Source organism: Idiotropiscis lumnitzeri, chromosome 6, assembly GCF_059441095.1.
Source record: "Idiotropiscis lumnitzeri isolate Australia: NSW breed Sydney's pygmy pipehorse chromosome 6, RoL_Ilum_1.0, whole genome shotgun sequence".
NCBI classification, from domain to species: Eukaryota; Metazoa; Chordata; class Actinopteri; order Syngnathiformes; family Syngnathidae; genus Idiotropiscis; species Idiotropiscis lumnitzeri.
This window is the reverse complement of record NC_142396.1, coordinates 385,001-410,153: the sequence shown is the minus strand read 5'-3', so window position 1 is coordinate 410,153 and position 25,153 is coordinate 385,001. Positions and strand designations below refer to the sequence as shown.

The 25,153-nt window shown below is 48.2% G+C and overlaps 4 protein-coding genes across 7 annotated transcripts in view; 2 read left to right on the top strand and 2 right to left on the bottom strand.

Annotated features, from left to right (window-relative positions):
• Positions 1-569: 569 nt before the first annotated feature.
• LOC148334358 (tubulin-specific chaperone E-like) lies at positions 570-11,976 on the top strand. 2 transcript variants are annotated; one of them, XM_088298249.1, is made up of 17 exons: positions 570-732; positions 6,732-6,855; positions 7,999-8,083; positions 8,152-8,313; positions 8,397-8,482; positions 8,959-9,058; positions 9,139-9,241; positions 9,312-9,388; positions 9,465-9,557; positions 9,707-9,771; positions 9,828-9,892; positions 9,975-10,127; positions 10,193-10,331; positions 11,046-11,114; positions 11,218-11,277; positions 11,377-11,468; positions 11,543-11,976. In XM_088298249.1, exons 2-17 carry the CDS (start codon positions 6,741-6,743, stop codon positions 11,636-11,638), a joined length of 1,560 nt encoding a protein of 519 aa, XP_088154375.1. In that variant the 5' UTR covers positions 570-732; positions 6,732-6,740; the 3' UTR covers positions 11,639-11,976. The 2 variants fall into 2 exon arrangements, with proteins under 2 accessions (XP_088154375.1, XP_088154374.1); XM_088298248.1 differs by lacking the exon at positions 570-732 and adding an exon at positions 5,974-6,120.
• On the bottom strand, positions 1,596-6,542 carry LOC148334359 (RNA-binding protein 34-like). 2 transcript variants are annotated; one of them, XM_088298250.1, is made up of 12 exons: positions 6,375-6,542; positions 6,205-6,328; positions 5,944-6,073; positions 5,220-5,338; positions 4,526-4,730; positions 4,355-4,414; positions 4,168-4,211; positions 2,632-2,715; positions 2,491-2,560; positions 2,281-2,323; positions 2,078-2,196; positions 1,596-1,993 (listed from the first exon to the last, which is right to left on the bottom strand). In XM_088298250.1, exons 2-12 carry the CDS (start codon positions 6,225-6,227, stop codon positions 1,739-1,741), a joined length of 1,152 nt encoding a protein of 383 aa, XP_088154376.1. In that variant the 5' UTR covers positions 6,228-6,328; positions 6,375-6,542; the 3' UTR covers positions 1,596-1,738. The 2 variants fall into 2 exon arrangements, with proteins under 2 accessions (XP_088154376.1, XP_088154377.1); XM_088298251.1 differs by having other exon boundaries at positions 6,205-6,540.
• Positions 11,977-12,604: 628 nt separating the features above from the next.
• LOC148334357 (ERO1-like protein beta) lies at positions 12,605-23,414 on the bottom strand. The gene is made up of 16 exons (XM_088298247.1): positions 22,382-23,414; positions 20,646-20,765; positions 20,497-20,580; positions 20,376-20,417; positions 19,965-20,047; positions 19,508-19,581; positions 19,307-19,427; positions 18,361-18,407; positions 17,506-17,514; positions 17,408-17,434; positions 17,209-17,301; positions 16,894-17,140; positions 16,748-16,817; positions 16,010-16,096; positions 14,050-14,183; positions 12,605-13,726 (listed from the first exon to the last, which is right to left on the bottom strand). The coding sequence occupies exons 1-16, from the start codon at positions 22,514-22,516 to the stop codon at positions 13,663-13,665; spliced, it is 1,437 nt and encodes a 478-aa protein (XP_088154373.1). The 5' UTR covers positions 22,517-23,414; the 3' UTR covers positions 12,605-13,662.
• The window catches only part of LOC148334356 (GTP-binding protein 2-like), a 10,932-nt gene continuing 8,764 nt past the window's right edge, over positions 22,986-25,153 (top strand). Inside the window, exons 1-3 of one of the 2 annotated variants that reach the window (XM_088298243.1) lie at positions 22,986-23,423; positions 24,855-24,881; positions 24,958-25,142. In XM_088298243.1, the coding sequence (XP_088154369.1) occupies positions 23,274-23,423; positions 24,855-24,881; positions 24,958-25,142 (362 nt within the window). In that variant the 5' untranslated portion in view covers positions 22,986-23,273. The remainder of the gene's footprint in view (positions 23,424-24,854; positions 24,882-24,957; positions 25,143-25,153) is intronic. The other variant, XM_088298245.1, reaches the window with a different exon arrangement.

Genomic DNA, 25,153 nt, shown 5'->3' with positions numbered 1-25,153 from the left:
GAAAATGTTCAGCAATAAGCGCAAAATATCTTATTTTTGGCAATTAGGCTGTCTGCGCCTTTCAATCAGATACATTTGGAGGGGGGGGGGGACGAAAAGTAAATTTGGAGAAACGAGTGGGATGCGTAGTACCACGTGACCCCAGCAGAGGGCCCATTCCCCGTATGGTTGAGTTTAGTATTTGGATTTCAGTCACATTTTCAAGGTGAAATTTCGTGTTTAAAAAAATACGGCGAATGGTTAGGGTTAAGTGGCGATCAATCCAACCCCCTTTAACGCCGTCAATTTTTTTTAACGAGCGATTACGACTCATCTTGGCCTAATAAACAATGTAGTCCTATGACGTTCGCGCTGACGCTTGCGAGACCGGAAAAAAACATCAAGCTCGCGAAATTTAGGACACGCCTGGGCTTGCTGCGCGGAGTTTTCGCCGGTTTATAGAACTAAAAGCATTGTAAATGCTGCCATATTTATCTTGAAATACCATGCCTTCTATTTTGAAATATTTAACCGGAAGTTGGACGTGAAAGAATTTCTATAAGCTTTATAGAGATCGCGAAGCACTTGCCGCTGCGGCATTTCGCCAAGTTGATCTGTTATTTTTTTCCCTCGTCATTTGCCAAAGCCGAGTGAATATATGTCAAATATAAGAAGTTTTGAAGCATCACAGTTTTTGACTGTCAATATTTGCTCCGGGAGAAGACTGCCGTTGATTGAGAGCAGGCCGAAGTGGTCAGTATTATTTTTGCATTGTTTATTGTGATTAGCTTTGATTCGAAGCAAAGCTATTTTTGTCGTAAATGTGATACATTGTTTTATGTTATATGTCTGAACTTTTAGTTCTACGCTGCGTTGATTAATAAACATCTGTAAAAGGAATAAGCAAGTGGTAAAAATGACGCAAAATAAATTCTGAACGGCACGTTTTTTTTTTAAAAAGGTTACCTAATGGTGTCATTGATAAGAGCAATTCTAATTTGTGTGTATTGCCATCGTGAACTGAACTCCCATCGCAGCACGTCCAGTTTAAAACACCATTTGAGGGCCAGGCATTCTCCAGCTCCTTGTCAAACCCATGCAAGCATCCATGGATAATTTGCGATAGAAACCGGTGGATGGATCAGCTAAAAAGTCAGGGTCAGAGATGGCAAATCCAGGTCCAGAAAGTCAACAACCGTCAGGTAGACGAGATTTATCTGGACCGGGTTCAAATGAAGACAATTAGCAGTCATCCATTCTTTGGTAGCAGCTCCATCAGGGGGCGCCAAGCGCCTTTTTGGGGGTGTCGCCAAGGCTTGATGTGCTGTGACCTTCTTCCAAATCACTTTCAAATATGCACCGCGGACCCAATAAAGTTTGCTCATCTTAGCTTTGCGGTTCTTTTGCTTTTGTCGAGGCCGCACGGCGCCCCTCAGCTGTCACCCAAATGCGTCTGGTCCTCGGGAGGCCCTCTCCAGCCCGTTTGAGGTGTGGCCCTCCTCCAACACACCCGATGCAAATGAGCACCATGGTTGCCGATCGCTTATGTTGGAGGGAAAAGGGAAATGTTGCTCCATACTTTGACACGACGGGAACAAAACGACACAACGCAAGCATTTGCTTTTTTGTATTGTATTTCTAACCCACACATTGGCCTCAAAATGCCACAAGACGGCAAAAGGCTTGTCAAAACAAAACTCTTCAAGTCACTTCCAAACAAATCCTAGTTGCTTGGCAACCAAAAATCAACGCCTCCTTGTCACGTGCGGACATGTTTTCTGGCCTTCTTCTTGCTGTCTTTCCTTTTGCTTTTTTGATTGGGCTGGGCCATCTCACCTTTGAAATTTGTCAGGTGGCGCTGACCTTTGCCCTTGTCGCTCGCTGCCGCCAATGTGGCCGTTCTCCTCGGGGGGGCACTCCGCCCGTCCTTCTTGGTGGACCTTTTCACCCTGATGGCCCGGCCCTCCAGCGTGCTGCCTTCCAGCTTCAGCGCCAGTTGCACCGAGTCGCAACTCTGACGGTGGAGGGAGGACATGGCCGGGGTTAAAGGTCACGCGACTCACCCACGGTCGGCGCGCGCGCGCGCGTGTGCCCATACCTTAAAGAGGACATAACCAAATCCTTTGCCGAGTCCCGAGTTATGGTCACGCACCAGTCGGACGGCCTCCACGGCGCCACATTCCTCAAAGTGGCGCCGCAACGCCAGCTCTTTCAGCCCTGACGGAACGGCGGCAATGACGACACGTTACCACGGCAACCAGGCCAAACAAAGGCCGGCCGGTCGACGACGTGGACACTCACCAAAGTTGAGGTTCCCCACAAACACCGAACGCTTGTGGTCGTGCTGCGGACGCAAACGTCGCATCAAGCGTCATGTACAAACGCACGCGGACATTCGCACACGTCAACACAAACACGAGCGCACGCAGGTTTTGTGATATCGTTCCACACACATCGGGCGAACGGTCGCCCACAAAGCAACAAGTCTGCACACGCGACGAGCGAACTCACGCTTTCGGCCGCCTCGGCGCTCACGCGGTCCACGCGGATAACGAAATCTTTCTCGATCTCCACGCCGTTCCTGTTGGGACGAAGGGGGAGGAGTCAGGACTGGCAGGCGGCACAGAGATGGCGGCGGGCAATGGCGGCGACCTCTGCAGCGCTTTGGTGACCCCTTGCGGCTCCCTGAAAACCACGTAGGCGTTGATGCTCTGCGAGGACGGGTGAGCTTGGCGCCTGTCGCACACGAGATGCCACACTTAACTTTAAAAAACATTTGAGCGTAAGCCTCGGTGTGCGCGCGCGCAATAATGTCCACGTCGCCGAGTGTGTACGTGCGGCACTTGCGTGTGCCTTTGGGCTCAACGATTATGGGAAAAAATGTTTTTTGCAAATATGAGTTGCAATTCTTTTCCCCCAAGGTCCGTTTCTAATCCATCTTTCAACAATTCATCTTGATAAAAAAAAAAATAAAAAAACACCCTCAGCTCTGTGATGCATGCGGTCGAGGCAAGTGACGCGTTCATGATGATGACAGCCATCTAATCTACGACAACGAGCGATTTACGCACGCATCGCTTTGTTTCGTGAAACGTGTAAATGAAATACAGAAAACATAGGCCGAGAAAATTGAAGCTTACGCCATCTGCACATTGCACACACACAAGCCGGTAGGAAAAGTAAGCCGATGCCTACTTATGACGTAAGAAAGCGCTAAACATCTTTTTGTTTGGGGCGGGGCGGGGGGGGGGGGGGGGGGGGGGCATCTAAATTCACCCTCTTCATATTTGACCGCTTGACAACTTTGCACAGATGCGTTTTGACTTGCCGTTGCTCAAGTATTTTTTGAAGCATTGATCTGAAAAAGATCAAGTTATGTTCGAAAGCTGAAAGCTAGCAAGGCAGCGTTAGCTTTGCGTTCTGCGCATCAACAGCTGTCAAAAAAATAAATAAAAAATATCACCATTTAAAGGGACGCGTCACTGACATTAACATCGCCACTTAGGCTGACAAAACTATTAAAGGACAACTTTATCTTCATCTTTAAAAATGACAACAGTACTAAAATGCCCCTCTCCCCGAAAGGCTGTCGTGATTGAAGTTTTTTTTTTTTTGTTTTTTGATGAGATTTACGTCAAATTGCCACGCCCCCTTTTGGAGCTCGGCTTGTTCTTTTTTTTCGGTTTCGGCGTCAGGGAAGCAAACGAGGTCATATTGCTCCACGTAGTAGTTAGTGAAAAATGGGCCACCTCGGTGAGATGATTCCTTTAAAGCAGGTGTGGGCAAATTACGGCCCGGGGGGCCGCAGGTGGCACATTAAACGTTTTAATCCGGACCGCCAAATTTGAAAAAAATGTAATGAACAAACCTTATTTTCTAAATACTGCCGTTTTTCAAAGTCATGTATATTCTCGGAGTGCTTTTGTTCACTTTCATGTGAGGTGTTTAGCAAAACACTCCATCCATCTGCTCCTGCTTCGGCCCCTCTGTCAAATTTGAGAACCCGTTGTGGACCGCCAATCAAAAAGTTGCCCACCGCTCCATTAAAGCAACCGTTGCGATGACAAAATGTCGCATTCTCAATTTGCGATTATATTGCAAATGCAATTAATCGTTGAGCCCGAGTTCACGTGGCGTTTGTGCCCGTGTGTTGACTGGCATATATGATTTTGTGTGTGTGTCACTCACTTGATGGCGGCGACTCTGTGTGACATGGCCAAGTCCTCTCGCACCTGTGCCGCCCCAAGACAAACGCAGTCATGTGACTTCAAATCAGCTCCTCCCACTTTGGAGTGTTTGTTTTCTTTACTCTTGTTGAAATAAAGTTTGGCCACACACCAAACCCCCACACGTCGTCAAAGTACATTTTGGTTACCATGGAGCGGAAGCGGATCGACTCGATGGCTCCGTCGGCCTTGAACGTGCCAAGCAGCGCCTGCGGAGTGACAAGACGTGCGCACATACAAACACACCAACGGCACGTCGACGCACGTTCGGGGTGACTTGTGATGCGGTCAAAGGTGATGTCGCGGCGAGCGCAGCTGACCTTCTTGGTGCAGCCGACGGGCAGATTCCCCACGAAGACTGTCCTCTGGGTTTTGCTTTGCTCTTGCTGCTTTTCCTGCCGCCGCCGCTGCCGCTTGAGCACCCAGTGCTCCGCTCCCTTCCCCAGGCCCGCTTCCCCCGCGCCGCGCTTCCGCCGACTGGCCGGCGCCCGCTCAGCCTGGTCGGCGTTTTGAAGGCTGAGCTCCCTGCAAACGATCGTGTTCAGTAAAAACGGAACGAAATCTTGCTGTTTTCTGGCACCTTTTTTTTTTTTTTAAACACTAGACAAACTTAACACATTCACACAAACCCCTGAAAAAAAATGACAAACCAATATCCTGATTCTTGATGAGTGTTTTGTCAGTTGAAAAGGACAAAGTATTGTAAAAGAGTTCGCTCTGTAATTAATATCTTTATTGTTGTGACCATTGAAAGGAGCATTTTTTTTTAATAATAGTCTTTTTTTTGGGGGTTGATCAGCTGATTATCCAAATTTTGCTGTGCCAATTATCAACCCAAAAACTTTACTGGTAAGGCCTAGGTAAAAACATACTTTTTTTAATCTCATTAAATTGATTGACAAATTATATTTTGACTGCATCTCATCAAATTCACCCTCGTGCTAAACTAAGCCAGCCTTAGTTCAACTTGTTTTGACATGAAAAGAAGACAGACGAAGGGCACTTTTGCGCGACCTGTTTTCCAGCTTCTGCTCGGCTTCGGTTTTCACTTTGGGGATTTTGCTCCATTTGGGCTTCTGGACAGCTTCACCTTTGACCTCTGGAGCTTCCAACTGCTCGCTGAGCTGCGGTAGCTGGTGGGACAAGCACATGAGATTGACGGTGACATATTTTGTTTTATGAGTTCAGGTTTAAATCGAAAATACAACGCTCCAGACAATTAACGGTGAGGCCAATTTTCATTTGAGCCACTTCGGTCGTTTTGATGTAAAAGGCAGAAATGAGTCAAGAAAAAAAAGTTTCAGATGAATTGCGGTGGGTGGGCCCACATCCCGGAAAAGGAACCTCACCGGTAGAAAGACATCTTGGAGAGAAATGAGTGCTTGAGCCTTTTTATCATCTCACATTACATTTTGACAGATGTTCAGACTTATTGGACTCGTTTGTTTTTGGTTTAGACAACCTGTGAGATACAGACTGGGATTGAACCAATGAATCCAGTCGAAATGTCAATCAATGAAACGAACACTTTTTTTTTCTTCGTTTCAGTCAAACCAGGTGACGAGCAATGAATCTCCTACAACTGGAGTTGTGACTGGCCTTTGCTTCCTACGCAAGTGTGTTGACCCTGTGCAGGTCGCGTGCGCGTGCGCGTTCGTCTGGGTCAGCTCAGCTCAGGTTTTTGGCCAAAACGGCCAGCAAAGCGACAAATGATGAAATGTGATTTGGAAAGACTCACCTTTGGCGCGGCCTTGAAGAGGACGCTCGCCGGCGCCGACGCAACGCCGCTGAAGAGCGCCGAAAGCGAGCCGGAAGTCGCGCGACTCTCTTGGAGCAAACTTCGCGACACCTCGCCGACTTGGTAGTCGCTGAACACATCAACGATCGCAAACAAATTGCACTCACTAACGACAAGGTTAAGCGCATTTGTCGAACGAACATTTATTTTAGGTTTACGTTTGGGACGACACACGTGTATTTGCGTTAGCAAACAACAAACCTCTGAGCATCTCTCTTCTTCATGGCGTCACTCGGCAACGCTTCAGCTCGGCTGTTTGAACGAAAACCCAAATTTGAATTGAAACGCAAATGGCGACGCTGAAAAGAAAGAGCGGTTTCTTGTTGGAATGGGAAAAAAATCAAAATCAAAATCAAAACGATTTTTGCTCTTCCTCGGAAAAGCGTGCACTCGACTGTCTGCGTTCGGTATGCTAAATGTGTCCGGTAGGAAACAAAATTTCCAGCTTCCAACGTCAACGTTTCAGCTTTCGTTTTTCGGTCACACTCGACGCAGATTTGCACCAATATTTGATTAAAAAACACATACACACATTCGATTAATAAAATCGTAGCTTTCGTATTTGAGCCAAATATAATTGTACTAAAAAAAAAAAAACTTCAGTGCGTCATGTAAAAGAGTTCTTCCGGTGTTGCCGGCAGCACCGGAAGTGAGAGCCGTGTTACGTCCGAAGCGTCCACTTTTATTGACGTGAAATGAACCGTCGCCCTCTTCGACTGTTTGTTTAGCTGGCGTGGATGGCAGCGGATCACACGGAAGGCGAGGCTCCGCAGGACGCCCTGGGCCGGCGGGTGTCGTGCGGCGAGCACCGGGCCACGGTCCGCTTCGTGGGCAGCGTGCCGCCCACTGCAGGTATTCGGTCGCCGCCAAGTCGAGCCCAACCGAGTCGAGCTGGTGTCACGACAAAAGCGGGTCATTTTAAAGCGCGTCATGGAAAATGATTGAATGTTCGTCAACCGTCATAAAGCGCTACAAAAAGTCACGTGATCACGCGGGCAGTAGGCGGGGGACACCCTGAACTGGTTGCCAGCCAATTGCAGGGCACACAGAGACGTAAACCGTCCACGCTCACACTCATACCGAGGGACAAGTTAGAGTGTTCAATCGATCTGCCATGCATGTGTGGTATATGTTGTTGTTTGTTGTCAGCTTCCCTCTGGACGGGGCGCAGAGCATGGCAGAATTGCTGATGGAAAAAACTTCTCTGGCACAGCCATTTTGGTTAGAAAGAGATTTTATTCTCGTCACATGCTGATGTCCAAAGAAGTCTCCCCAAAAAGAAAAAGGGAAAGCCTCCCCCCTCTTCTTATAGGGAAGGCAAACAAAAGACATGAATATCCAATTCTCCCTTCTTGCATATGTATTCTTATCCTGCTAGCCCTTTTCAACAGCCTCCTATGGGTACCAGGTACGGACCTCCTCCCATATGCAACTCCTCTGCGCCAGATCCCCTTACTGCATACAAGTACCTTGGGAAATCGAGGACCTCTGTCGGAATCCCTGACCCGTCGTAAACAATGTTGAGGTCCGATCCCTCTCAAGACGGTAACTTATGTATTCGGGAGGTCCAACACACGACTTGGCATTCCTAAAAGCAACAATCTCGTCATGCCCATAAAATGAGTTGTACATGTTAGACCTTGAGAAAATGACGAAAACGACACAAGTTTTGGGAATGTGGGAGGAAAGCCACGCAGGCACGGGGAGAACATGCAAACTCCACAGAGGAAGACCGCAGCCGGAACCGCCCACTAAGATGAAAGTCCCTAAAATGTCAAATGTGGGCCGATGGAAGTGGACTTGAGGAGAGACGTCCGCGTGCTCCGCGTGCATGTTGATGTTGTCTTTTGATGTGTTAACACAAGTACATGAAGCGTTTGAGACTACCATGACAAAAGTGGGACTGGTCACCAGCCAGTGTCCTGCTAACCGACGCCAGGGTTGCCAGCCAATGTGCGTGCGTGTGCGTGTGCGTGTGCGTGTTGTGCCGGTCAGGCTTGTGGCTGGGCGTGGAGTGGGACGACCCCACGCGAGGGAAACACGACGGCCGCCATGAGGACGTGCGCTACTTCACGTGCAGGTATTGTCGTCACGCGCAGCACGTCGCGTCCTCCCTCACCTGACTTCCCGTGGGCGACCTCTCGCCAGGAACCCGACGGGAGGCTCCTTCGTGCGTCCGTCCAAGGTGAGCTTCGGCGTGGACTTCCTGTCGGCGCTGCGACGCGAGTACGCGGCAAATGCGGCGGCGGCGGACGAGGAGATCAGCATCTCAGGCAGGACGCTGGAGTGGGCCGACGTGCGCCAGCGCAGGTGACCTCCGATTCGCTCGCTCGCTCGCTCGTCCTCTGGGGACGCCGACGGCCTTACGGGATCTTTGTGTGCGCGTGTTGCAGTCTGGAAAGCCTCCCAAGCGTCCTCCTCCAAAACTGCCAAGTGAACGGGCCAGGAGAAGATGGGCAAATCCTCAGAACCACACCCAGTATCTTTTGACGACGACAGAGTTGCTTTCGTCACAGTGGCGGCCATGTTTGGAGTTCTTGATGTGTGTGCAGTCATGTTTGTAGTTTTCTGTCCGCTCGCGCACCGTGTTCCAAATCATGAGCCCATTTTACTGAAAGGTTGATGAATAATTCCCGATCCTTTTCCGCTTCTTTCAAATTTCATTGAAGCGATCCACCGTATTTTTACAATCAACAACTGCCCAAATGATGCAGCGCGGCAGCATTTTTAGAATTAGAATTAGAAATCCCTTTATTGTCATTGTACTCAAGTGTGCAACGAGATTAGAGGGCTCCCCTCTCCAGTGCAACAATAATAACATTTCAAGATATTTGATCCAAATGTTGAATTTGTACGAAATCCACTGGCCCGTTTCGGCTCGAACTTGACCCGAACTTGACTCTTTTAGTTGTGCACCATGTGTCCATGTTTGTAGTTCTTTGACCATTTATCCAGACGTGCGCTGGTTGGACCTCAGCGCCTCTTTGCTGTGCTGCTGGGACGATGTGGCCGCCATCGCTCGACAGCTGCGACATTTGGAGACTCTTCATCTCAGGTTAGAGTCCACGCACGCACGCACGCACGCACGCACGCTTCCTGTCACTCTTGCACGTGAACTCGGACCTGTTGTCGCAGCTTCAACAGACTTCGGTCGCCCTCTGCCCACGAGGCCCACCGGCAGGCCTTCTGCAACCTCAAAGTTCTGACCCTCATCGGCTGCGGATGCACGTGGGGGCAGGTACGAGTCACATGACCGGCGCCGGTCCGGTCGGAAAGCGTGTGACATCTCAAAATGGACGTGCGTTCAGATCCTGCAGTGCGCCCCCATGTGGCCGACCCTGCAAGAGCTCATCGTGGAGGACAATGACATCGCGCAATTGCACAGGTGCTCGCCACGGCGACAAGACGGTCGCCACCGAGACAGTGGGCGTGGCCGAGCTAACTGCGTGCTCGCGTTTCAGGCCCGAGGGCGTCCTGCAGGAGCTCAAGTGCCTCAACGTGTCCAAAAACCCTCTGGACCAGGACAGCCTGCTCAACCTGGCTGCTCTACCCAGGTCAGCCTCTTTACTTCTCCAACTTTCTGCCCCTTCCGCATCTTCTCGTACCTTCAACATTTCCCAAGTTGTAAACACCGTTTCACCGTGACGTGAACTTAGTAAAGCTGTGAAATGTGCTGTGCCGTGCGTCACTCTTGTGGTTGCAGACTGGAGCAGTTAATCATGACTGACACCGGGTTCTCCAACATTCACTTCCCCGACGCCGCGCCAGGTAACCTCGCTCACCTGTCGCTGACGAGCCGTCGCTGACGTGTGCGTTTTCATCAGGAGCGGAGACGTCCATGTTTGCATCCCTGGAGAAGCTCAACCTGAACCGGAACAACATCTCTGAGGTCAGAAGCCGCCGCCGGGTCCTCTCCGCTCCTCTTTAACGGCGTCCCTTGACTGCCCCGCCCCCTTTTGTGGCCCGTTTAGTGGGCCGCGATTGACGAGCTGTCCAAGCTGGCGTCGTTGCGTCATCTTTGGTGCCGGGGAAACCCGCTGGCCAGCAGCGACCGCAACCCCTTGACGGCCGATCAGATACTCATTGCCAAGTTGCCGCACCTCCGCGTCCTGAACGGATCCGATGTACGTGCGCGCGCGTGCGTTTGTACTTGTGTGTCTGAGGTGCTGAGCTGTTGCTATGGTAACAGGTGCCCCCTCAGGAGAGGAAGGGGGCCGAGCGCGACTACCTGAAGATGTTTGGAGCGGAATGGCTGCGGGCTAGGGGGCGGAGTCAGCTCAGCCAGGAGTTTGCTGATCGGCATCCTCGCTACGGCGGCCTCGTTGACAGTAAGCCCCGCCCGCTCCACCGGCACATTGGCGGACGAGTCCCGATGAGCGTTTTCACATCAGTCAAACCCTCACCCTCTCCAAACATTGTGGGTATGAGAGAGAGAATCTTCTAGAACACTTGCCATTGCCTTCCGGAACACTTGGTTGAGCCTTCTGATCGCGTTCAGAAACCTTCAGAACCTTTTAGTGACAGCAAGATTCTTCGATCCGTTCCAACTTTTTGCTCGGCTTCAAAAACATTTCTAGAAGGCTTACTTGACCGCCGGAGCCCGCGATTCGGCCGTTCCAACTTTTACTTCCCATCTAGAACTAACTGATCAACTTCTTGAAGCCCTCGCTCACTTTCTAGAACCCGACAACCACAGCTTGGCCTCTAAATGCTCTTCATCTTCAAGTTGACCATTTGAATCTTCCCCTTGACCTCTGTGACCTTTTGCTTTGCTGCTGCAACACTTTGGTTGTCTTTTACAACCTACAATTTTTACTGGACTTCTAGAAACTTCTCGTCGACTAATACCATCATAAAACAATGACCCTAGAGAGCGTTCGGACTGGAACGGAGGCTTCGGGACCCTCGGACAACTTTGAACAACTGCCGCTTGACGTGTAAAACTTTTGGAATCTTGTGCTCACATCCCGCAGCCCTCGACTCGGCCACTTTGGAATACGAGAGCAAAGCGCGTATGACGGTCTTGTTGTTGTTTGTTTCAGAGTACGGCGCCCCCGAAGAAGGCGAGCTGACCAAGCGGCAACCGTTTGCTCTGAAGAATCAGTTCTTAAGTAAGCCCCGCCTCTTCCCGCGGCTCGGCTTGGCCGGCAAGCACACGGCTACGGTCGCTGCCGCTGTCTGAGAATTTGTTTGCTCCTTTTATTTCCACGGCAGAAATCACGTTTGTGTTTGTGGACGACATGACAAGGACGCCGGTGGAGAAGAAACTTTCGGGTCGGCGTTGATCTTGTTCAGCCGACAGGCTATTCCATTTTTTTTTTTTCCCCGGAATGTTCATCATTCTTAGTTGCGTGTCCAAACGTTTGTGTGCAGCCTTGATGGAGGTCCAGAAGGTCAAAGGCCTCCTGTCTCGACTCCTGAAGGTCCCCGCCACCGAGCTGAAGCTCAGCTACATGAGTGCCAAGGTGCTGTTCTCACGTGACGCTGCGTGCGTGTGCGCCATTTTGTGTCACTCACGTTTTGTCGTGTTTGCGTGCAGGCGGTGGGTCAAGAGTACCAAATGGACAGCGACCTGAAGACTTTGTTCTTTTATGCCGTGGACGACGGAGACACGGTTTTCGTACGCTGCTCGTAAACACATACTCAGAAACCGACACAAAGAAAAAACAATCACGCGGCCGGCACGCAAGCGTCACTGAGCAACACACGCACTCACACCCCCCCCCCCCAACAACAATTGGAACATACGCACACGACCCTTAAAAACAAAAACGCAAACACTAAAGATGGCACACTCACGGCCGTCATTTTTGACTTTGGTCTTCTCCATGGTCACATGACTGGCATTTCTTGTTCCCATGGCAACCTTGGGGGTCATATCAAGACCAGCCGGGATGCCTCATCCAACCTGTTAGTGGAAGCAACATGCAAAGATTACGTAATATAATCCAATAAAATGCACATGTACTCCAAAAAAAAAGTTTGATTTGTGACTTTTTTGGAAGACAAAAACATTTGGGAGAAAAGGTCAATCTTTGTGAGACAGCATTAGCACCATGATGAGAATAAGAAGACTAAGTATATCCATGTTCGTCGTCGAAAAATAAAAAAAATAAATTGCTTTTAAACAATACAGAAAATAAAGATAAAGATGTCCTTTATTAGTCCCACAATGGGGAAATTGGAGTTGTTACAGCAGCAAAGATAGAGATCACAGAAACAATTCCATTTCCAAAAAGTTGGGATCATGAAAACATTTCACACCATTTTCAACATGTTATTACTCCTGTTCAACTCAATGGCTCACCGTTTGCATCGAAATCTTCTTCATTAACCTCCACAATGTGCAGGTGTTCAGACTGGACCAACTTTGGCTTTGTGTATTGTGTTTGGACTGGATCATGACTCAGATCCAGGGTAGATGGACGGCCGAGGTAACTAGGCTCTTCTGGTCGATGTGGATATCTTGACGTCATTTTTGTCACTCCGATGGACACTTTTCAAACGAGTCACAGTTGGAAAACATTTGTTTTTTTTTTTTTTTGCATTCTACAGTTGAAACTAGATATTTGCGCAGACTGCAGTAAAAAGGAAGCCAAAGTTTTAAAAAATTATTTAAAAAATGTTTATTGAAATGGCTATGGAAACTAAAAACATGAAATAGAATATAATGGTTAGCACGTTATAAAGTGACTTATTTAGCATGTTCAAACATGGCACTGTAATTCTTTCATATTTTTTTCTCATGCGGTGGCAAGAAACTCGCTGACGCGGCAATAACTCAACGGCAATGACGCATTTTCAGTACAAGACGCCTTGCCACGACCAAAAACCATCTTTGGGTGAGAGATGGTCTACAACACTGCCCCCCAGTGGCCACCCGAGAAGGAGCAGCGCAATGACATTCATTGCGGCAAGAAATCACGATGCACAAATGTTTTCATCTTTACATTCCATTTACTGAAGTTTTTTTTTTCTCCAAGTACAATATTATAGAGCACTGTTTTCCTAATTAAGGAACACAACACACACACACAAAAAAGCATGAGAGTCCAAGCATGCACCTGCGCAGCGTGTTCCGGCAAAATGTTGGAAAGGAATTATCAAACAAACAAAAGGCAAGTGGATTGGCCTCACGGTACAAAGGGAGAAGGGGGGGGGGGGGTCTTGGGGGTCAAGACAAGGCAGCGTCAAATTCTTTGGTCCACTTTTTCTTTTCACTCGTTCTGCAACTCAGAAAAAAAAATTATAAAAAGAAGCTTCAAGTCCCAACGTTTCAAAATCTTCTTGAGGAAATAAAAAGAAAAATGACAACTTGTCCATCATCTCTTTGCTGTGTGGAAATAAACAAAACCGTGCATAAACCCACGCGCACACACCACACACACAATCCAGTGGTAGGAATGGCTACACACCATCTTCATCACGCACGCGCGCGCGCGCGCACACACACACAAAATCGAGCACTCGTGCAAAGACGAGGGGGCGTGGTCCGATCAGATTGGAGGCAGTGAGTTGTTTTGAAGACGACGCAATGACTTGGTTAGATGGTTAGATTTCTCCCTGAATGATTAAAAAGTGTCCGTCACGCACGCACACCCATGTTTCAAGTCAGAGGGGCCCGACCTTTAGGAGGGGGCGGGGTCTGGTCACTTCCCGTTACCTGCCACTCTCCTTCAGCAGAAGCCGGAAGTTGTGTAGCTCGTGGATGCTGGATGACAGCCTGCCGCACACGCACGCACGCACCAACATTATTTCTGACCACCAGCAGGAAGAAATGACATTTCACAGCCACCGGCACTGCTAAGTAATGGATTAGCTTTTACTGGCAACGCTAATAGAGAACCTTCTACATGCAATAGATCACTTACTACTTTGATCAGAAATCCACTGGGTCTTATTAGTACTCAGCTACATATTCCTTTCGATGGTAGCAAGACGAGGATATGTTTGATTACGGTACATAGAACTGGAGCTATGGCTTCTTAGCTGCACCAGTAATAGATTACTCCTTGTTTGCATCACGACCACATCACGTTGTCATACCTGGCGAAACCGTTGATTAAGGCCACGACTTCCTGGCGAGTGAGCTGGAAGCCTTTGGAGGCAGAACGTTCTGGAAGATTCTTGATCTGCTTCTCAGAGAACAGGATCTTCAGGGCTGTGCCCAGGCCTTGGGTCTGATGACATCAGCATGATGACATCATCACAATTTGCAAGCACACATAAAGTGTAATTGACTCAATGTGCCGAGGATGCGATGCGAAGGTGTTGCTTGTGCAGCACGCAATGTAACGTGTATGCTCGTTTGGTCTCGCTGAGCGCGCGTTAAGATGTTTCATGACACCCGACTGGAAAACTAAACAGCAAACACACAACAAGAAGCAGCTACACTTGTTGTATATTTCAATCAGTTGACTGGAGTTGTCGCCATATTGCCAGCTGCAAGGGACACTTGACCGAGCTTAAAATTGGCCCTTTGATAAAAGGTTGGCATGTCCAAATGACATCAGTACTAAAATTCATCCCCCCAAGAAGTGATTTTAGGGCTTTTTTGTGATGAGATTCACGCCCCCTTTTGGAGCTCGCGATATATAAACCGAGCTTGTTAGTAGGGCTGCCAAAGTCGTCGAGGATCCAAATGGTCGACAATCAACTGAAGCAGTCGACGAGTGGTTTATTTCCAGATTGATTGCTTTTCTCTGGACACAACCTCTTCTCGGCGCTTTTTCCTGCGGGCTGTTTGCCAGTCGATCCAGCGCATGCGCAGCAGTCTACATCCGGGTCACTCGCGATGTAAACGGAAGCCTTGTAGCGTGTCATGGCTGCCCGGGTTTCTTTCATTTATTTATTTTATTTTTTTTTAATTTGGCTGCGCGGTGTTCGCAACAGAGTACGAAAGTGACGACACGTTTCAGCCACAAATACTTACGATGCAAACCTCCCGTTCTGGAAGCTAGCTGTGGTTTGTACACACTTGTTACGGTGTGTGTTTGACGTAACTTTGTAATTCTCCGCAAACACAATGCCCACGCGTCTACGATTGATTAAGGAGGCTTTAGTCACTGAACTCGCGTTTTTAACAACTTACACAATGTGTGTTGTTTGATAGTAAAGGAGAGAGAGCGAGAGAGAGAGAGGGGTGAGAGATGCTCTCTCTCTCTCGTGCGAACCGAGTGATGCGTCCAAGGGAACTGGGAACTATCAGAACTTAAAGTAACAGAACATATTTGCCACAAGTTCTCATTGGAATCCCATAAAAATAAAACGCATAATTAAGTTTGCTGCAATAGACTACATTATGCTGCAAAAAAAAGAATGTGCCTCCTAATATTATTAACGTAAGAATTTATTTTTTACCCTGTACATTAATTGTGTCAATCAATTGACTTCTATTAAATGATGCATATTAGTGAAGAAAAGCAAAACGTTTTGTGATCAAGGTAAAAAAAAAAGAAAATTTTTCTTTAGCACAGTGCATTTTTCTAATTTCACGACATCAGAAAAAAGACTCTGAGCCCAAGAAGAGTGAAATTTGAAAAAAAAAAAAAGAGCATAGGACATAACGGGAGTGATTTTACTTCAAATAAATATTCACACGCAAACGTCGCAGAAACACATAGAGGTAATGTGACAAGACTCAACCATGTCTATTTTTTTTTTTTTAACTATTTGTGCATCACATGCGTGTACCACACCACAGGTTTTATTTTTATTTATCCTGCTTTATTCATTTGACTTGTAACTAATTTATTCTCTTGTCATTCTTTCAATTTGTATTTTAAGTTTTGTAAGTGGAGTACGTTTTGAAAGTCATGTATAATTATTTTTGTAATAACTGCGAAGCCCTAACACACACACGCGCGCACGCACGCACGCACCTCTGTGAAAGTGTAGTCTGGATGTCATTGTAGCAGTGGTGAGGTCAACAAGCGATCATGTGGTGGTTTTGTTGCAATTGTGGAGCACAGCGGCGTAGTTGCTTAACGTGCCGTGCCGCTCTTACCTGCAGTTTTCCCCACAGTCGACATTTGCTGCAGCCCACGCAATCCATGATCCGGGAAATGTTCTTGAAGTGAAGACGGAATTCCTCCTGTGCACAAAACAAACTGCCGTTGTCACCCAAGTGACGGACGCTGAGCTTTGATGAGGATTTCCAGCAAGCAGCTTCTAAGGCAACGGGGACTTCAATTGGAAAGTGGGCGCCGTAAGCCCGCCGTCCACCGTGGCTCGGCTCCGGTTCAAAACGAAGCGTGCAATCAAACTCATATATTTGTTGTGATCATTTTTGTTCTGGGGGAAGAAATCAAAATAAATTTAAAAAAATCAAATAAAAATAGCACCAATTCTAATTTTGGGCATTTTCGGCCAGCCCTATTTTGAGTCAGCGCCAAAGTGTGTGCTATCAATATTTGAAAAAAAAGCTCATTTTATTCTGGATGGTCACATTTCTAAAGGAGAATTAATTCACAGATGAGTAAAATGAACTACTTGACATTTTTTTATTTAATTGTATGATTAAATTATGACTTGATGAACTTACTCCAAATAAGCTAAAAGTCTTTTGTGGCCGCGCACGAGCTCAACACAAGTTGTCACAATTCCCACTCGATTGACTCGGATCAGCTGTTGCGCAATCGAATGAGCTCAGGAAGTCGACTCACACGTTGAGGTGAGATGACCGAGAGCATTTTGGAACCTGCTTGTTGGAATAACCACACTAAAGCGCTCGCTCCTTTTCTACCTTGAGGCTTTTGGCTTCTTTCTCGCGTCCAGCAAACATGGACCTCTCGTCAAAGTGCATGGGGAACATCCTAGCGGGAGCAGAGCGCGAGTGAGGGGGCGCGAGAGGAAGCCAAAAACAAGCGAGCGAGCGGGCGGGCGGCCTACTTAATCTCGTTGAAGACTTGCAGCAGAAGCTCTTTGGTGTCGGCGTCCTCGCGCCCGTTCCCCGTGTACAAGTCGACCACGGCGCGCTCAAAGTACGCCGCCACCTTGTAGAGCGCTCGCAGCTCCATCAGGTACAGGAAGTACAAGTTCTTCAGGCGCCGCGTGCCCTCGCCCTTGGTCTCGGCCGTGTCGAAACGCCAGCGGAACTCCTCGGCGTTGGGGCCCCACACCGACCTGCCCCAACCCTCTGCGCGTGCGCCAACGTCAATCCACAGCGACGGCAACGGCGACGGCAGGCGGCCGAGTGATAGTTACCGTCCAGCAGGTACTGCGCGCACAGGTGGATGTTGATGCTGCTGTGAAGGCCTGAGATCAGACGGTAGAAAACACGCTTCTCCAAACACAAACCTGCACCGCCGCCGTCACAGGAGGGAAGAAAAATAGAAAGGAGGTTGAAAAAAGGAAGAAAGAACAAGACAAGCGCATCCTTTGCGTGGTTGCGAGCTGACGTTACCTTCCAGCCAGTTGTAGAAGCTTTCGCCTGCAATCGTACCAACGACATTATCATGGAAGGCGTCAGCCACAACCTCCACTTTAGGCGTCTGTACTCACCGTCGTCTCCTGAAGACAAAAGCAAAGCAAGCCGCTGCTCACAGGGAAGAAACGTTTGTCGCGTGAGCGCACTCGTTCAAGAGAATTGTTGTCACGTTGCATCATCAACACTAGACCACCAGGGGGCAGTAACAAAAAGCAACTCGCTCTGGCTAGTTCGCAATTCTGTTTTGTAGTCCAACTCGGGTCTCTACCGGCTGCAATTCCGCTGCCGACCACTCGTTGGCGGCACACTTATTTAGTTGGAGGCCGTGTAGTCAATTGCAAAGATGAGGTCAGCCTGTTTTTTTTGGTTCAAAGCAGTTGACTCGTGCACGATACCAAACATCTTTGGGCATGATGGATGAAGTTGGTTTGCACAACTTTTCGTCGTCGTCTATTACGCTTGCTCTCTCTCTCATCGTGTTTGTATTAAGGAAGTGCTCGCGGCCATTTTTCAAGGAATCAAGTAGTCGCAGAGGCGACTGATACTATACGGTGACACCAGTCACGGGCGCCCTCTTGTGGAAGTAAAGTGAACGGCATTTATGTCAAGGACACATCCGTTTTCAAGGTTAATTCTCGTGCTCGGAGTGCATTATTATTCGTGTGTCGCTACCAACAATCCCACGCTTACTCGCCAACCCAACGCGAACTTTCGGCATTACGGTGCTTCCTGCATACCTTATCTTTTATCCATTTACATTTTTGGGGGCGAGGGTCAGTTAATTGGGTGAGGCGCTCTACTGTGGTTGTTGTTCTACGCAAAAGATAGCAGAATGTTTTTTTAGGGAGGGGGCGCTGCATTCGCATTCATTTCAGTGGGGAAAGACGATGTCGTTGACTTTGTGTCGTGTCGTGTCGTTGTTCACTCACCCCTGCTGGGGACCAAAGGGTTCAGAGGTCGGTACACGGACCTGGGCCTGCAACCGCAACACACATTCACACGCTATTAGCCTTGCTCGGACCGGCAGGCAAAACCATCACGAGTCGTGCTGGCAACGACAAATTGCGCGTTGCCCAAAATACACGTCAGCGTCCAACAAATGACAAATACAAATCGGTCCGTCACGTGGCGCTTGCGCTCCATTCTGGGTGTTCGACGAACACCACTGGAGCAGCGGTCACCAAGGCGATGCCCTCCCGCTGTAAAAATTCACCAGTGGGGGTATAATTGTGATCGGCCAGGAAATTTTGATTAAGATTTCGGGGAAATCCTTCACATGGTCACCGTCTTCATGTCAATAAAGATCATTAACGGATAATAAGTCGGACCTGAGCGATACATTTTTTTTTACCAGTGACAATTTGGTTACAAAATTATGAATATAATTATAATTAGATTTTTTTTTTAATTATCTTATTTTGTAATGCATAAAACACCAAAGTAGATACATATATATACAGATACATATAAATATATAGATGTATAGAGAGAGAGAGAATACAAGCGCCTTTGTTGTCTATTACTCCTGTAACATTTACCACAAAAAAACTGAAGCTTCTTTGACTAAGTCCTCTTGAAACTTAAGCTCTCAGGAACAAAACTCAAACACACAATAGCACTCATTGGAGCTGACACACAGCTGTGCCATTGGTTATGAAATGTTTTGCACGGAACTGCTGCTTTTGAGCGACGGCTATTTGAGCACGAATGGCACATGTTTAATTAATGCTAACACGGATGGAAAATGCAAATGACAAGCTAACGTTAGCATCGACAGTTGCGGTTTTACAACTCATTCAGCAATGGACAAATGCTAGCTTCATGCTAAAATGAATAGAAAATGCCATTGACATGCTAACATTAGCAACGACTGACTTGAAGCAGTTCTCCTCGTAAATGCTGTTCCAGACCCTCCACGCCGAAGGGCCTTTGTATCCTGTGTAACGTTCCGGGTTGAGGAGCAGGTCCACGTACTCGGCATCCGGGGACGACTCATCTGGAAAACACGCACACACTGACAATCCACACGCAAAGCAATGCCTGAGGGTGGCGCTAGAGAAACTAGAGCGTGCTTACCGTCCAGCTCACAGAAATGGTCCTGGGCATCGTCGTGCCTCGCCCAGTCTGCAAATGCCTCTTTGCTTTGATTGCTGCGCACGCGCACCAACGCAACAAACAAGTCGCAACGCACATTCACGCAACAAACAAGGGGTCAAATGTACACACAAAGCAACTCACACTGAAAAGTGTGACACAAACACACCAAACTACAGATGGACAAAAACAAACGTGTAACAAGAAGTCACACACAATGTTACACAAACATGAAAAGGACAATGAAACACACACGCGCGCACACACACACACAGTGTGACATCTACCGCACGCACAGCAAACATGGTCAAATAAACATGCACTAGATTTTGAGTCTCAAACTCACACATTCAATTAGACACACACACACACTTATGCAAGCACATCTAGAAAAGAGCATGTGGCATCCACAACGTGTGTGTGAGTGGGTGTGTGTGACCTGAGTGTGCTGTTGATGGCTCCCAGCTCTTGCGCCTGCTGACACTCGCTCACGTCGCTCATGCCGACGACCCCCTGCGAGAACTGGACACACGCACTTTGTGAGCTTGGCGGACAGAAACGCTCAGGAACACACAGCCGGCCAGCGCAAACGAGATACCCGTGGTCAAGTAGAGGACAAACACCGCTGCTCGGCCTGACGAGCGACGAGTCATGTGACAGCCTCCACACAAGTTGGCAGCCAAGATGGCCGCTCACACACACACACACACACAGTGGGCAGGCACGCTGATCTCGTCGCTTAGCGATTTTGGCTAACGAACCGCAATGGGATCAGATAGCGAGATGCATTACGGTGGTGTGTGTTTTCATGTGTGTGTGTGTGTGTGTGTGTGCGCGCAGCTGCACTCACTTTGTTGTAATTCCCAGATTTGATGCCCGCAGGAACCTGACTCTGGAACAGCAGAATAAAAAGAAAAAGTTCCATAGGCGGCTCAAAGGGTTGAGCGCGACGGCGGCCGTTGACCTCTGACCTCTGGACAGGGCTCCACATGGCAGTCTTTGATGGCGCAGTGACCGTCGTCGGGCCAGAAGGGACACGCTCTCTTCAGGTTGACCTAACAAAGACGCACAAAGCATCAAGCACCACGCAAAGGGCGGCGGCAGCAGGCACAGGCCGCACCTTGTAGTAGCGGAAGTAATCCCGTTCCGTCAGCTTCTTGATGCGGGGGTAAAGTTTGAAGTTGTTGAACACGTCGATGCTCTCCACATCGCAGAAACAGTCGTCCAGAACGCCCGTCAGCTGTGGCACAGTGATGATGTCATCATGTCGCCACACCTTGTGACGTCACAACTCGCCGGCTTCTCCGCCACTTAGCAAGTACACTAACACTGATGAAGCACATCGACGCACACGGTGCTACACACACCAACAGCACGCAAATCCACGTGCTGCGTCACAAATACACACACGCCACATCCCCAAAAAATGATCTAATGCTGATTCCCAACCGCAGAGTGATTGCAATTTCAAGCAACTTTGACCTTCATCAAATCTTTTCACAACTCTTGACTTGCATCTAGTTGCATGGTCCCCGTCATGGGCCGAGGGGGTCTTTAGGCCTTTTACTGGCACTCGGCAACTTTGAGGAGGGTGGTAGGAACAATGCGTCTCCATCTTAAAATCCAATTGGAGCGGCCCGCAACATATTAAAAAAAATATCAACACACGGCTAAGCTAATAGATGTTGGTAATAAAATAACAGGTGGGTTGCAACATGCACATCTTACAATGGAATCTAACGTTATTGATCTCACGCATTTCACAACAGCTGGACCTGTAGCAAAGAGTTTCCCAAATGGTGTCATAGAAATGAGCGGGAAATTAGGACAAAAATTAAAACACACATACAATAGACACTAGAAGAACAACAGTACCTTACAAATACCAAGACTAGCACACCAAGCCTGGTGACTGACCGAAATGAATCCCTTTTTTTTTATTCAACTGCAAACTTTTCAATTTAAAGAATGCATTCTACTAAACTTATTGTTAAGCCCTACCACTGTGTAACACGTCCGAGTTAAAAACACAAAACAAACACGGTATGATGCAGAGACAGGCACACGTTGCAAAGTTGCAAAGTGAAGCTGACAGCTGTTAGTAACCAAGAAAGTAGCACGCTTCAATGCGCGAATTAGGAGACAAGTGTGACCTGCGAGTGCATGAGAGCGCCGAGCGTGACAAAAGGCAGGAAGACAGCAACGCATCGCAACATCCTCAACTTTGTTTCTTCTTCTTCTGCGTGCGTGCGAGCGTGCGTGCGTGCGTGAGTCGCCGTCGTGGAGGTGAGAGTGCGAGCTCGCCGACTTCACGTACTTTACAAAGCCCCGGCTCCTAGTCAAACTAAGCCCCGCCTCGTCTTGTCGTCCAGCCTGTGGCGGTGAGAAAGATAACCCGAAGAGGCGGGGCTTGCTCAGCCTCGGCCAATCACGTTACACCACGCTGGTCCTACTTGCTTACACATGTTGAGCATACGTATAAACACAAATATTAAAAAGGAAAAGACTGTGACGATAAAACTCGGGGCCAAAGACATTGACCGAATATAGCAAGCAGGAAGCCGCAAGCTGACGACCAATTAACATCGTTCAGCTTCAACCACTCCAACTCAACACTATTTTATCATATTCTGAACTCTCGAACGCCATGTTATGCGGATGTATAATTAGTAAGTGGATAATTAAAGATGATGCTAATTAACATGCCACATAGTGACGTCAGAAACAGGCGAACATTCGAGAAGGCTGAATCTTGCCTTGTGTCACCTAATTGTCCGGTAACGGGACAAAAGGGCGAGTTTAAAGTGCCAGTGGGGGCGAGAGAGTGTTCAAATAAGAGAGGAAGACGTGACTTACATGGCAAAAGCAGCTCTGCGGCTCCGCGCTCGTCTCAGTCTCGGGTTTGTTGGTGTGAAACCAAGCGAAAGTGAGATTCCCCAGCAAGAAGGCCAGCAGAAGAACGCCGAACGCCTCCAAAGTCGCTGTCCACATGCCTCAGCAGCTGCTGCCAAAAGAGGCGCTCGAATGGAAATTCACGCCGATGTCAAGCGCAAATGTGTTAGCCGCGCGCGGTTAGCTTCGGCTGGCAAACAGGCTACACGCACACGACACGAGCGCCTCTGCCCAGTTGAGAAGGCCGACGTCGACAAAGCCTCGCGCGGATACCTGCGCCGATTAACTCCTTTTCCGGCGCAGACTTGTCGCGAAGAAGCCAAGCTTGGACGGATTTCCAACAGCGACTTCCACGTTTGAGCCAAATTATAGATCAAGATAAATAAATAAAAAAGCTACTTCCGGTTTGAGGTTTCATAATAAAATAGCTGCCTTGGTTGGTGCGAATAATTTGTTTTGCAACGATACAAAGTGATTGAAAGCACAGACTTAAATTGACTCTTGGCGATTTCACCGACGCCACGCCTTGGAGAAGAGCACAAAGTGGCCTTTGCGTGTTTTTGTTTTGTGTGTACGAAGTGTGCTCATAAGACGAGCTCCCGTGCGTTTTGCTTGAAAAGCAATGACGGAAGTAGCTGGTGTTGGGCTAATGCAACTTGCAGTGCGTCAGTGGGTCGGTGGGTGATGCTGAGGAGAGCGAGCGAGAAGAGGAGCGGGAGGACAGAGCGCATCTTCGGCCGCCGCTCCCCTCCTTCCTCCCGGCCACGCCGGCCCAGGCGTCCGGTGTGTCGTTCGCCTCCCCCGACCGGATCTCGCCCGTTCCCCGGTGACGAGTTGCTCCGTCTAAGCCGACAAGATGGTCGACCTGATTCCGGGCGGCGGCGGTGGCAAGAAGACGTCGAAAAGGTCTCGAACGCGAACGAGGCGTGGCAAACGAGGCCGCCGACGTCGCAATAACAAGAACAACAACAAGAATGAAACACCGCCGCCATTTCTACCGCCAGAGGTAGCTACTTCCGCTAGCAAGCTAACAGCACCGACATGACGTCAAACTGATGGCACGACGTCAACATATTGCTCAGTGACTGACGTCTTGACAATGATGTCATTTCCAGTTCCTCCGAAAGAAAACACATTTTAATGTGTTCTTTTTCCGAAGAAAATGCCATTGTGCCCGACGAGGTCTTATTAATAATTCTGAATCTGAAATTGACTGAACAGCTCCCATTTGGAGAAACGCCATTTTTAATGGGCAATTTTTAAATTCTTTTCTTTGTACATTAACACAAACGAGAAACAAAGCAAATAGTGTTCAACCCTCTAAAATAGGGAATTTTTAATAAATGCTAAAGGACAAAATACGTGTACATGCTGTCAGTATTTGGGTTATGGTCAGAGTGCTGCTTTCTGACACGCATGTGTGTGGACAGTTCTGCATTACAATCACAACAGCTGGAGCTGTTTCCTCATGGTGTCATATGAATTATCGGCAAATTAGAACCCAAATTAATACACCCGAACAATACATCGAGTCACTCGTGTACAGGTGCCAATTGGAAATTTGGAATATCCCGATATAAACGGTGACACGGTCAATGTTGTGACGCAAATAGACTTCATTTCTGCTTCTTATGACCAAATATTCGGGTTTGAAGACTAGTAACCCAGGGGTCTTATTCAGGTGATTGTTTGTTTGTTTTGGCTTTCACAACCTGAGTATTGCCAATCCAATAATGCCTCGCCACTTAAAAAAAAAAAAAATCTGAATATGAATCAAAAAAGAACAATGCAATCCTATTGCTGAAAGAGGCGTTGCTTTGAATAGATACATGATTGGTTCCTGGCCGCGAGATCGACCAGTGAGAGCACGAGGGGATTTACACTGTGAACTGATTGGCTGTGCATCATCCCATCATCTATCTAAAGCAAAGGGCACTTTTGAACAACGTTCACAACGTTATTCAAATGTGCCGTTCAGTTTGAGTCGAGCTAGATAAGTGAAAATGAAAAATAGTTCTTCACATTTCGTGGGGGTGTTCTGTTCCCAATTACCTGTGAAAAACGAGGGATTAGCGTATTTGTGTTCTGGAAGTGTTATTGACTGCCTGTGAACGTAGCCACTGTGACTCAGTCAATTCTTCTGCCTCTTATTAATATCGCTCGATTGCTGGATTTTTGAAATTTTTTATTCATGACATATTTGGCCATTGGCCGATTATGCTAATTGGAATTTGATTCTGCCAAATGCCGGAATCGGCCTCCCACAGAATCCATTAACGGCCGGGCCCTAATTGATATCTCGAGGAGAAAAAAAAGGTCACTTTGATTAAAAATGTACGTTTACTTGATGAAAAGGAAAACGTCTGATGTTGTTGGTGAAAACGATTTCAATAAGAACAACGATGCTCTAATGACATGTGACATGATGTTTTTGCAGGCTGAGGAAGGAAACATCGAATACAAGGTAACAGCTTCATGGTCATCCTCATGCCGTGGCCTTCCGGGTCCTGACGTATCACGTGACGTGCCCCTGCCCCCAGCTGAAGCTGGTCAACCCCACGGAGAATCGCTTCGAGCACCTGGCCACGCAGCTCAAGTGGCGTCTGCAGGAGGGCCGGGGCGAGGCCGTCTACCAGATTGGCGTGGAAGACAACGGGCTGCTGGTGGGCCTGAGCCAAGCCGACTTGATGGCCTCCATCGGAACCTTGCGCAAGATGGCCGACAAGTACGTGAGCA